Consider the following 13,137-nt stretch of genomic DNA (forward strand, 5'->3'; position numbering starts at 1 on the left):
CTGCGTTTTGTTCCTGGGAGGTTCACTTTTCGCAAACCTTCAATAATGGCCTTAGTACCCACTGGTTGTATCTTGGGCTATAGGCTTTTCATTATCTAAATGATTAACATAGTAGACAGCATCAAAGGCCGTCTGCATCACTTTGTCGACGTCACTACGACTCAATTAGCAATCCTTTAACACTAAGGCCCAAGCAAAACCTCCCTGGTCTTACAGACAGAACTTTCGAAAATTGAGAAGTTTTACAATCCATGGATGGTCTGTTTCAGTGCATTAAAAACAAAGATACTGTTGATCTCCAGATTGTAAGTCCCACAGATACACCTTAACTCAATTTTTATATAAAGCAATAAAAAGATTTGATCAGCTTCGACTCCTCAGAATCCACTTCTTCACAAATTTTTCTTGGAAAGTCCACCTTGATTGAGTGAGAACTTCCTGTGTGAGAAACCAGGGGATAACTATTTGCCGCAAAACCTTCTACCGCTCAGCTCGATCATCCCACTTCACAGGTTCTGCATCAGACGCACCTCCGAGTATGGATACATGCCGTATGCTGGTATTCAAAAGATTCTGTTGGCACTAATTCGAAAGATCCAGAATATGGCTAATAGGGCAATCCCAGTCGTTCTCCAAGACCCTCTCCAGTCTGTTAGTGAACAGTTTGATGTAGCGTCAATGGCTGTTTTCTGCAAGTACATAAATACATCTCCTTTTCTAGAACTTTCTCGCATTGTGCTCTTTATTGTTCAGCAGATAATACAGAAAAGAAGGTACACAGCTTGGTAAAAATGTCTTAATATTTAGTCGCCAAGAACCAAGTACTTGAAGAACAACTTCATTCAACATTGCAATTCATTTGGAACGATCTTCCAGCGGATATTATGCCTTAAAATTCTGTGTCATGTCCTCCAAAGGATGTCATCTAAAAAACATCTTGATGGAGCAATGTACTAGACTAGTGGCAAATCAGATGTTTAAAGGTGCCTTGCGCATAGACTAAAAAGAAATTACGACCCTAAGCAGCTGACGTGCAACTTAATGCATAAATACACGGGAGAGCAACGCCGAGTAAAGCGAAGATCTTCAAGGGAAAAAATGATTAAACGAGAAAATGAAAAAAGAAAGACAAAAAGGAGTGAAAAACTGAGAGGAACTTCATAGTGCGATTATCATACAAAGTCCGATTTAACTTTAATAAATCCCTACATATTTCCATCGGACCATCTTCGGGAAACCCCTTTTCATTGAAGAGAGTAATTGTTTATTACAATTGTACTTCCTATCAGCAGTTCACTTGAATAAATATATATTTTAAATTAACCATTCTCTTGATAAACGTGAGCCTTCAAGAGGATGGGGGTACAAGACTCAACCCTAAATGAGGCCCAAGTCCAAGAACTATGTTCATGTGGATATTTTTTTTTTTCAAATTTTGTCATTCAAAAGCCATCTTTTGTCTTCGAGCCATCTTTTATTTCTGAATTTTGGTTTCCGATTAATATTCTCACCGAATAGAAAAATTAAAAACCATTTCTTTCGTATTTTTTATAATTTTTTAACTTGTATAATAGGTTAGGAATAAATTATTCGTTTCATTATTATTGTTTTGTTACCATAGCCCAGAAAACTGTTTTGAAGAATCGTACACGTTTATTATACAATTACAGAGTTGGAAGTAGATTATTGGGACAACGAACATGAGCTTCGATCAGGGCCAGATAACCAAATCCAACTTGAAGGAGGATGTTTATTAACGTCAGAACAATACTTGGCGATGGAACAATTTAAACAGAAAAACACAGTTGTAGACTGGTTAGTGCTCAAATTTTTTCTAGCTGTTCATTTTCAATGGCTAATGAAGTTGATTAAGCCCTATAGTTGAACATCTTATTATGTATCAGTAATTGTATCCGTAATTGTTTCATATAGTGTATCAGTAACTGTGAGCTTTGTGTTCACATACTAACAACTCGATTTCATTATGCCAATACGCTTGTAGTTTTCCGTATTTTATTGTAAGATGTTTTAATTCTTTATTGATTTGATACTGCTTCTGCTGATGATGAATGCTGCAAATATTTGGGAGTCTCTTTGCAAGGTTTCCTATTCCCATTTATTTTGAAAAATTAGCCCTATTTGTTTTTTTGCTTTACTTTATAATTTCTATGTTATCAAGACCGTGTGGTCTTAGAGAAACTAAGCTTTAGTTTTAATATAGCTAATCTAAACAAGAAAAAGCAGTTTATCACGTGATTTAGTTGGCGCTGTCTTCAGCTATGCGGAAAGATAACCAGATATACAAGAAAGAAGGCGTTGTCCATGCCTGTCCTCTAATCGGAGTGTTGAATTCTAGTCATTGTTTATTCTTGAAACTGTAGTTAAGCGTCAGATTATTGGCTTTTGAAGTTGATATGAAGTTGATTAAGGCTTATAGTTTAACATCTAATTATCTAACTGTTGTAAAGTAATTTTTTCAAACTATAATACAAAAGAAAGAACAGCAGTATGGCAAAATCTAAGTCTGTGAAATAATGAAGATAATAATAATAATGAAAAAATGATAATATAATGAAAACAATAGCTAAAATCGAGAAACAACAATAAATGGAATTGAATGTATCTATCAAAGTGAATTTTCAAAATGCTTTATTAAACAAGAATTAGGGGAAAAGTAACATACCAAATTGAACATACACAAACAAGCAAAAAGAAACAATATATTTCTTAGTCCAGAACAAAATAGCTAATTTTTCTAATTTTTATTCGATGAATTTTATTTTTCCTTTTTAATAATGAGTAAATCTAAATCAATTAGGCAAAGAAAAATAAAAAAAACTGACCCATAGCTTGAATAAATATTAATAAAAATTATCTAAACCTCTTATGTTTGGACTGAGCTTATTTCAAAGCTTAGGTGCTCAAAGCAAAAATTTGAAAAGCACTCTCATTTGAAACTAAGCAAAGAACCTCACATAGAAATAATTGTTATTAGAGACAAATACTTAACAAATGAGTGCTTGAACCTATTGAAAAACCGTTTTCATTATTTCAAATTAGTATTGTTTTTGCAAGATTTGCAAGATTTTTCTTTGGGACCAATAGCAATGTTTTGCTTGCCTATATGGTGTTTTTGGGATTGGAGATGGCAGCACGTACATCATGTTTTACATACACGGTAATTGTAATAGCCATCCAAATTGCAGATTCTGAACATCACAATATTGACCGCCCCCGAAGAAATTAGCACCAACGAAACATCACAACGCTACACCACAGAAAGATCAGAAATACACAAGAGTGCACACATATCTCTAACCCCAAATTCTCTAATATGTATTTTCTCATAAAACTAAATGCATTTGTAGAATGTTTCTCCTAGTTTTATGTTTTTTCAATATATATATATATATATATATATATATATATATATATATATATATATATATATATATATATATATATATATATATATATTGCTTAATTGCTTAATTGCTTAATTGGCTCTTAATTGCTTAGGCTAATAAATCAGATATATGTCAAATGATGCTATCCTCTTATGCAGCTTCGATTGGACGGTCCAATTTGATAAGATAAGATACTTGTTTCAAAAAATATTATCACAAGACAAGCTAAGTCGAATTTGCATATCGAAGTCAAATAAAACACTATGAAAATAAGATAAAAAAATGTTCATAAACAACCGTACACTTAAATCTGATTAATGAGTGCATCGTCATTTTATCAATTGGTAAAAAAAAAAAATACATATAAAAAATACATACATTTACAAAAATACAAAAAAATACATACATTTATTCGTTCAAAACAAATAAAACTATTAAAATCATATGAAAAAATAAACAAAAGGAATCAAATACATAAAAAAGACGAAAGAAAGAAAAGAGGGATTTAACAACGAGGATTTGAACATAGGAACGAGAATGATAGAAGAATCAGTGGTTAAAAAGAAAAAGAAATCAAAAGAAAGTAGAAATGATGACCCCGATATTAAGGTATACAAAAATCCGAAGACTGTTCAAGAAATGAAGATAAAGAAAAAGAAAAAATCAAAGAAAAATTACACGGAAAAAGAAGAGCACGTAATTGAGCAGGATGTTGCTTCTAGAGAAGTGTATATAGTACTGAAAAAAGAGAAGAAATCTAAAGAAACATATAACATATAAAAAAAGAGGAGAGAAGAAAAGCTATACAATTACCAAGAAGTAAATAGTTGGATGTCTTATTATTTTTTCTTGTAATATAAGAGATACGAGTTTTTTCAAAAACCACCTGTTTAGCCCCTATGCTTTTAAATTTTTGTGACAATTTGCGACAATTTGGAAGTGAAGGAAGAATTATCTTGCGAAGAAAAGTTAGAAACAGTACTAAAATAATAAGGCACCAGGTGCTCATAATGTGATAAATGGCTTTTTTAAACGTGGTGATTATGAAGTTAGAGATAAATAACTGCGGATTATGAATATGATTTTTGAAAAACGGGAAGCTTCTAGCAATTTGTAGAAGACTTTAATTAAACCCCTTTATAAGAAAGGTGAAAACAGTGAGTTTGGTAATTATACAGGGCATTAGCTTGGCTTCTGTTGGAAGCAAGTTTCTTAGTATGATAATACTTTTTATACTTAGAGAAGCTATAGATAAAGTTATAAGAGAAGAACTATGATTTTGTGTACTGGTAAATTGTGAAATCCTTGATTCGGGAACGATTTTGGTATTATCAGAGATGGTAACGTGAATGCGTTAATTTTTTCATTGAAATGGAATTTTCAACTCGGTAGAAGTTTTAAAAAACCTTAGAGCCATGGCTGATTAGACTAAAACCAGGACATATTTTGGGATGTGGTAGAGTGTGTGTCGACCAAATTTGAGAACCGTGAGAGCCATGGTTGCCACTTGGAGTGAAACCGAAGACATATTTTGGGATGGGGAGAGAATGCGTCGACCAAATTTGAGAGCCATGAGAACCACGGTTTCCACTTGAAAGCCATGGATGATTAAAGTAAAACCAAGACATATTTTGGGTTGGGGAAAGAATGCGTCGATTAAATTTTTACTCTTAGATTAATAATATATAAGAGTTTTAGTGAAGGTCCTATCCTTGTATGGTCTATCGTATAAATGTATTAAAGTGATGAGTGTTATGTACGGAAACAATATAGCTGTGGTTAAGGTAGGAACTGAAGTTAGTACCAGGTTTGATGGTGAATCAGGAATTAAGCAAGGTTATATACTATGCCTTTTATATGAATTAATTTGATGGACTTTGTCCTAAGCAACACAGCAAAGGCTACGGGAGAGCATTTGATTGAATGGGAAAGTGAAATTCTCCTGAAATTATATTATGCAGATGGTTTGCGTGTCTTAGAAAAAAAATGGAGGTTTGGAGATTTTTTTGATTTCAGGATGCAAGATTAGGTTTAAGAATAAATTTTAAGAAGAACAAGTCGCTCAGACCAGACATATATGAAAGTGAGAATGCGATGCAGGGTAATCAGAAGGTCAAATCAAGTGGATAGCTTCATTTACGTGAATAGTGTTATTAGTAAGGATAGTGGATGCAGTGAAAATGTAAAAAGTAGAATAGCAAAGACCCAGGGTGTTTTTTTTAATACTTGAAAAGAGTTCGGAAAAATAGAAAGAAAAGTCTGCAAATCAAAAGTATAACATTTGGAGCTACAGTAATGAAATTGGTCATATACACTTCTTACGCATGGGCACTTAGGAGAACGAAAGAGGCTTTGATAGATGTTTTCCAGTGGAATTTTCTAGTGATTTGGGTACCCACTTGACTGACCGTGTATGAAACAGCAATCTATATAAAAAATTGTCGCAAACCCCAGGGCTATAATGAGAGAAAGACTGGGTTGGCTAGGAAATGTTTTGCAGATGAAGTATGATAGAATTTCATAGATCACCCGTTTCGGGTCAAATGAAAAACAGTCTCCCAGTGGGGAAGGAGAGGGTGTGAGGAAGGATTTAAAGTAACTTCCTTTAATTATAAAAAGGGGTTAAAAGATAAGCTTTGAATAGATTGAGATGGAGGAGGAGCGTAAGCAGCTGTGATAGCCTCAGGTGGTTTGGTGCTGCAGCAGATTTTTAGTAAACACGGACCATAGCCAATAAACCACAAGGTATAACTTGCAAAGGTACTACGAATGGTGCAGTAGCACCATTTGCGGTAACCTCAGACTTAACAGATAGTATTTGTCATTTTTTCACCGTCTACCATTATACAAGTGTAATATTCAATTCGCAATAAAGCTTTATCTATGTTTACTTCCCTCTCAAACGGGGAACACTCTTCAGTCGGTTTCAATTTCAAGAAATGGGAAAAGCAGGGGTAGCTACTGCCTTCCCCGCCTATTTTCTCCCGTTAGGCCAAATGTCCTTTTGGGGAGCAACTTTAATCAACAACTAGTTTCATTAGCTCCCTAATTTAGAGTTAACATCGTCCAGCAGCTATGAGGTACTCTTTTTTAAAGTCATGGCAACATCACCCAACATTTTTGTTTTTTTCAGTTCTGTGTTAACTTTTATGTATATTTTCCTTCTTCCTCACTAACCTTAAGTTATTTTGTTTTTACGTTTATATTTTTATTTATACTTGTTTTTATCTTGCAGCTTTTGCGATGAGTCTGCGGTAAAATGCAAAATCAGAGAAACTTCTGAGGATATTTGATTTTATTTAGGACTATTGTATCATTCTAAGAATAAATTGTGTTTATTCAATTGAAAACTTAATCGAAGGAGTTATTATGATAAATGTTGTTGTTATTGTTATCGCTTGAAAATATTATGCCGCGCAACAAAAGACTAAAGGTACCTGTAAAAGATTATTTTTTTTATTAAACCAGAACTGAAAAAGTCCAAAAATTGAAGTTTTAATATGCTAATCAAGAACTAAAACATCCTAAAATTGTTAATTGAACAAATTAAGCCACAGTTTAAGTTCGAAGTTGTCCGACAAGTTCAGCCAGAGCTGAAAAAGAAAAAAAAAGTACTAACTCGAACAAGTCAAGCCAGAAGAAAAAAAAATTAATTTGAACAAATTAAGCCAGAACTAAACAAGCCGAAAAGCGCTGGTTGAAAAGGCCAGAGCTGCAAAGGCCAGAAACTGGTAGTTCGAACAAGTTAAGCCAGAACTGAAAAGCCAAAAACGAAATGCAAATTACAATAAAATAAGCTATAACTAAAAACAAAGCCTAAAAATACTAGTTGGAACAAGTTAAGCCCGACCTAAACATACCAAAAAATACTGGTTCAAACATATCAATCCGAAACAAAAAAAAGCTATTTCGAACAAATTGTTTGAACTAAAAAGAAAAAGATAAATTACCGTACTATACTTCTTTGTTAAAGAGTATGCATCAATTGCACTGGTTTATTTTTGAGACGTCAGTCGTTACATCTGTCTGACCAAATCACATTATTCCTTAAGCATATGTCAGAAAGAGAAGCCAAATAATCCCGCCCTTTTGCCCGTTGTCGTATTGACCTGCTACTGCTATGTCAAATTTTTAACCGCTAAAACGTACAAACCTTGATTTTTTTTATAGAAAATCTTGAAGAAATCAAATATTTTTCAGATTTGAAAATATTTTCAAATGATGTACTTAACAAAAAAACTTTTTCGCATGCAGACCAATGGCATGCGTTACGCAGGTACCGATCTCCTGGTTCAATGCCTTCGGCCAAGAGTACAATGCGTGATTGGGGGCAAATCATTTCCTCCGGTGTTTCCCCCAGATTTCTCCCGTTACCCAATTAGAACTGGGTCGACTCCGGCTGAGCTTACATAGTTACACCACTGACCGTCGTTCCGAATAAAACAACCAGTGACACGAGTTTGTCATGAAATAGTTCATAAAAACATAAATATGAGGAGAATATCTCTTTAGAACTGTCGTGGATGGAGGAGGGGGCAAGGTACAACTGAAAAATAGTCAAGGGAAAAATTGGGAACAATACTAATACACTACACCCTGTAGTGATCATAAATAAAAATGGTGTTGAACTGAAGAGGAAGGATGTTGTTGCAGATTGTTTTTGTAATTATTTTTCTCATATTAGTCCTACTGTTGAACTGGAATCCCCTGAATGTCTACCTTATTCATATAAAGATCACCTCCCCCCATCCAAAAATCCAGTATGTTCCTTAACCCTGTTACTTTCGGTGAATTCCAGATGAGTAATTACGAATCTAAAGAGTGGTGATTCCCTAGGTCTAGATGAGCTCTCCAAAAATATTATGAAATAAGTTGCTTGTGTAGTCCATGTCCCATTGCTTCATATTTTAAACGCATCTATATCATCAGGGATCTTTCCATAAGAATGGAAATCTGCACGAGCTATTCCAATTCATAAGAAACGTGATAAGACAGATATAGGCAACTAATGCCCAATAGCTATTCTTTCCCCAATATCTAAGGTTCTAGAAAAACTATTTAAAAAATAACTGTTTCATATTTTGATAAAAAGAATTTATTTACTAAAAATAAGTTTGGATTCGGGTCGGGTCATTCCACTGAACAAGCTATTGCTGCGTTATTTTTAGACATTATTGATTCACTAAAAGACGATAATCATGTGTTTGCTCTTTTCTATGATATAAGAAAGGCATTTGATATGCTAAACCATGAAATTTTGATGAAGAAAATTAATAACACTAGTATTAGAGGTAAAGGCCTAGATCTAATAAAATCTTACCTGCATGGTTGAACAATTCAGGTAGAAATAAATGGAAATCTGCCAAGCCATATTGTTATTGATGATATTGGAGTCCTCCAGGGATCAGTATTGGGGCCATTACTATTTTGATTTATTTAAATGACTTTCCGAGGTGTTTACCCCAAAATAATAGCTTAGCAGTAATTTTTGCAGATGATACGGTGGTGACAGTAAAAGCTAAAACCACATCTTTGTTGGTTGAGAAAATGGTGACAGCAATGAAATCTTTGAATAAATGATTTGCAGGTAGCTACCTAGCTCCGTACTTTTCTAAAACTAAATTCATGATTTTCGGGTGGTCACAGGGGCGGTAAATAAATTACCATAGATGAGTTAATTGTAAATCAAATTAGGATAAAAAGAGTACATTCATTTCGTTACCTGAGATTATTCTCGATGAGCTTTTATCTTTCCGTAAGCATTCTGATTATTTAAAATTGAAACTTGCCCATAAGTTAGGTTCTCTTTAAAGATTGAAACACGTGTTTCCTTTTTCCATCCTTAGAATTTTATACCATTCTCTAACGAATAATATCTTAATTATTGCCCTGTAATTATCTCAACACATTTATGGTTCATCTACAACCTCTTCAGATTTTTAAGTAAGGCTTGAAAACCTTTCTGAAACCCAAATTTCATATATTTTTTTCAATATACTGAATCTCAAACAACTGAAGGACGTACTTACAGCAATGTGGTATTATGATATCCAATCCTCAACAAATTATTTCAATTATTTGGGTATGATTGAGCCTCCCATTTCTCCTGCCCACCAAGTCCCCTCCAAGAACTATCACCTTCCTCCAATCAAATCAAAAAAAGCTAGATTCTCAATCAGATACTAAATTCCTCATATTGCAAATAAACTTAATTTAGTAAAATGTCTGCAAGTTTCAAAAGCCGATTTAAAAAAAAAAAATATATTTCAAAAATAGTTTTTTGTCTGGATGTTGGGATTGATGAATAATCGATTTTAGTATGAATTTTGGTTGTGGCTGTTCTCAGGCTGGGGTGGCCTCCTATGTTATCTCCTATCTTGTATGTTTTTTTCTTTTCTTTCTTTTTGTTATTTCAGCATTTACTCACTTCTGTTTTATAGCCGACAAAATCGAGCCCGGTTCCCTTTCGTCCAGTTTAGAAAACTAATTATTATGTAATTTGGTCAATAAAAGATCTTGTCTTGTCTTATATCCTATTATTTACACACCTAACCTTACGATCTCTGCTCTCTGTTGGGGGCTAATGTTTTTTTTTGTATTTTTAAGTATATCAAATAAAGTATCTATCTGTCTATCTACCAGGACTCTAACCCCTGACCTCAGGTAATTGATGCACATCAACATTATCACAATCAATAATGTGCAGCTGCAGTATTTTTGGAATAAAGTCAGGAAACTTGAAAATGGGATTTTAGAGGGAGCTGCATGATGTTGTGCTAAGAGGTATTGACAACCGTTAGAAGAGAAAACAGTTTTGCCCCTAAGAGGGAGAAAAACTGAAAAGGCTATCTACTTAAAATTCTGAGACAGCCAATCGGTTTAAAATTACCGAAAGTTCTATATATAGCTTCCCTGTTACAGAGGTATTAGTACCGCATAAACCAAGTTGATTCGTTTGAGGTTGAAAAACTTACACCTGGCCTTATAGCACCAGCTACTAGGGAGTGGGATTGGAGGACATTTGTGTGGGGTAAGGCTTTTCACCATAAAATTCCCACCAGAATGTTTTCCCGCCCCACTTAAAATTCTGCTCAGAAGACTTCCTCCGTGGCAAATCTTCCGAGGAAATCACTCCCCCTCCCGTGGAAAATCTCCAACGGAGAGCTCCCCTTGACAATCCCACCGGAAAATTCTCTCCAAATGTAAAATTTAGGTGCCAAAGAGGAACAAAGACAAATTCAAAGAATGAAGAAAAGATCACAATTGTGCAAAAGTTATAATAAAGGTGGGACAGTGTGTCATTTCGTAGGTGGGGGGCCAGATGCCTAAAATATAAGCCTTTATATAAATAAAAAATGAATTCTGGGGAATAGGGGGAGGTGGAAGTTGACATTTAGTTCCTCTTGATTCCTGGGAATCTCCTATTGTGACCATCTTTTTCTATGTAGCATAAAATATTACGCTCATACTTCTACCAACACAGAGAAAGAAAAGGTGAACTGATACATCATGAGCTCTTCGAGGGAATTTCTTTGGGGAAAGGGGGTACAAGTCCTACCAGAAGCTTTGTTTTCAGCGATTTTAAATGGTAATTTTTGTATTTTCCTATTTAGATATAATGTTTCAATGTATTTAAACATATGACTAAAACGTATTTTAACATCATAGCACCCTATTGTAGAGATTATGATGGCTTCAGGTCAGGGTCGCCACCCGGTGAGAAAAAATCACTAGATTTTAGTGATTGAGTAATGAATTTTTATTGATTTTCTTCAATAATCTAGTAATTTATGTACTGATTTAGTGATTTTTGCAGAAGCAATATAAAAAATCTTCAAAATGCAATCCTGACGACACAGAAGAGTTAAAAGTACCATATGTGGAGTACAAAAGTGCCACATTTTAAGGTATTTGAATCTCCCGTACATTACTGAATGAATCTGAAGCTTAACAACTTTTTTTGGCTTACAAAGCGGCAGAAAACATGAAAAAGTTCAGACACCCAATCACACCCACTAATTGTGTCACCTCATCAATTCAACAGCGAGATGTTCTACAGGAGGATGCAGTCCACCTTATCTCGCTGTAAATGCGATTTAAGGTAATTTAAGATAATAATATGATGTAAGCAACCAAAGCATTTGAGCCTGATTTTGATCAATCTTTTCCGTATAACCTGCCTAAATGTGAAGGTTTAGGCTATTGTTTTTTTTAGGCTGAATGTGGTTTTTTTCAAGATTAATGGACCCGTCGAACCTGCAGAATGGAAGGTTTTCTGCTTCTTTACTTGATCCCAGAAACCACCAAATCTTTGGAAGTAAGAAGATTTATTGGTTTGGCAAACAAGGATGAACCCTCACTTTTCTGAGATATTGATGGTAGTATAGAACCATGATAAAAAGCAACAAGCTTTCATATTTATACAGGTTCAATGGTTGCATTGGCTCTCCTGATAAACACCAAAATATCAGTTTGTTGCAGCTTTGATGGTACCATGAATCCTCTGCAAATAATCTACAGGGAGAGTACAGATATCGTGAATTCTATTTGAACCACATCTTCTTAAGGCTGGAGCAGATTTTAAGCATTCTTAAACAGCTGAAAATACTGAGTTTGCTTTACTTACTGTTTGAAAATTATTCATTTCTGGTGAATTGATATGGAGATAAGAAGATATGGAGGAATACCCGTATCTCCACAAAGGAGATACGGAACCAATAAGGTTCACGGTATCTGTCCTCTTCTTGTAGTTGTCGCTTGCAATCAAAACCTCCAGATGTCGCTACTTGATCTCATACCTCTTTTTCTTTAAAGACTATTACTGAAAATAGTCAAAGAAAACTTGCGTCGTTTATCGCCAGAAAAAAAGTATTAAAACAAGCCGGCTGTAAGCAGAGAAGGTAGTAAGCAGACTGGTAGTAAGCAGCCTGTCTGTAAGCTGACAAGTGCAAGCAATAGTGAGGATGTTATTGTGAAAATATCAAATCGTCGCCAGACGTTGAATGAATGTCGCCATTTTCACAATGAATGCTTTTAAAGTGGTTAGTTAGTGAAATGTCGGTTTCTAATGCTCACTGGATCCAAATATTTTAATATACTGCGCCATAGTGATTCACTAGAGTACTAGAGGCTTAGCAAAGTGTAGCAGTTATTATTATATTCATCATTGTTCTACCAAAGCTTACTAGAGTTTGTTAGGCATTTTTTACAAGGTCATTTGGAAACCTAAAACTTGTCATTTCTCAAAGTTTTTTTTTCAGAAAAGGTTGGTACAAATTTACGTCATGATAATTTATCTTTTTTTTAATGATTCAAAGCAGTAAAATTAACGCCATCTCTTAAGATTTCTTTTCCGATAGCAGATGACGAAATAAAATGACATTAGCACTGTACTATAGCAGTTCCGAGAAAATAAGTTAGTGGATATTTCGACAATTTTTTATCTTGTCAAAACTAAATCCATTAGTACTTCAGATGAGGACGTTAAACTAAGACAAAATAGGAACATAATAAGCCAAATTATGGTGACTTTGTTCATATATTAAACATTTTACGTTTTTGCAGTAATTAAATTAGCTGCAGGACGCATGATTGGTTAACTTCTAGCAGTTTTCTTTAAGCCAATGGTGCGAAAATTTAGGGGGGAGGGCAAATTTATTTTTCAATATCTAGGGAGGTACCCATTTTTCGTTTTTTTTTCACTGTTTCAATGATAATCCTAAAAAAATAA

General features: G+C 34.3%; 1 protein-coding gene across 1 annotated transcript in view; it reads left to right on the top strand.

Moving 5' to 3' along the window:
- LOC136025174 (uncharacterized) overlaps positions 1-6,757 on the top strand; it is a 43,533-nt gene extending 36,776 nt beyond the window's left edge. The window contains exons 5-6 of the mRNA XM_065700948.1: positions 1,671-1,815; positions 6,643-6,757. Of these exons, the coding sequence (XP_065557020.1) occupies positions 1,671-1,815; positions 6,643-6,700 (203 nt within the window). The 3' untranslated portion in view covers positions 6,701-6,757. The remainder of the gene's footprint in view (positions 1-1,670; positions 1,816-6,642) is intronic.
- The last annotated feature ends 6,380 nt before the right edge of the window (positions 6,758-13,137 follow it).

Source organism: Artemia franciscana, chromosome 1, assembly GCF_032884065.1.
Source record: "Artemia franciscana chromosome 1, ASM3288406v1, whole genome shotgun sequence".
Taxonomy (NCBI): domain Eukaryota; kingdom Metazoa; phylum Arthropoda; class Branchiopoda; order Anostraca; family Artemiidae; genus Artemia; species Artemia franciscana.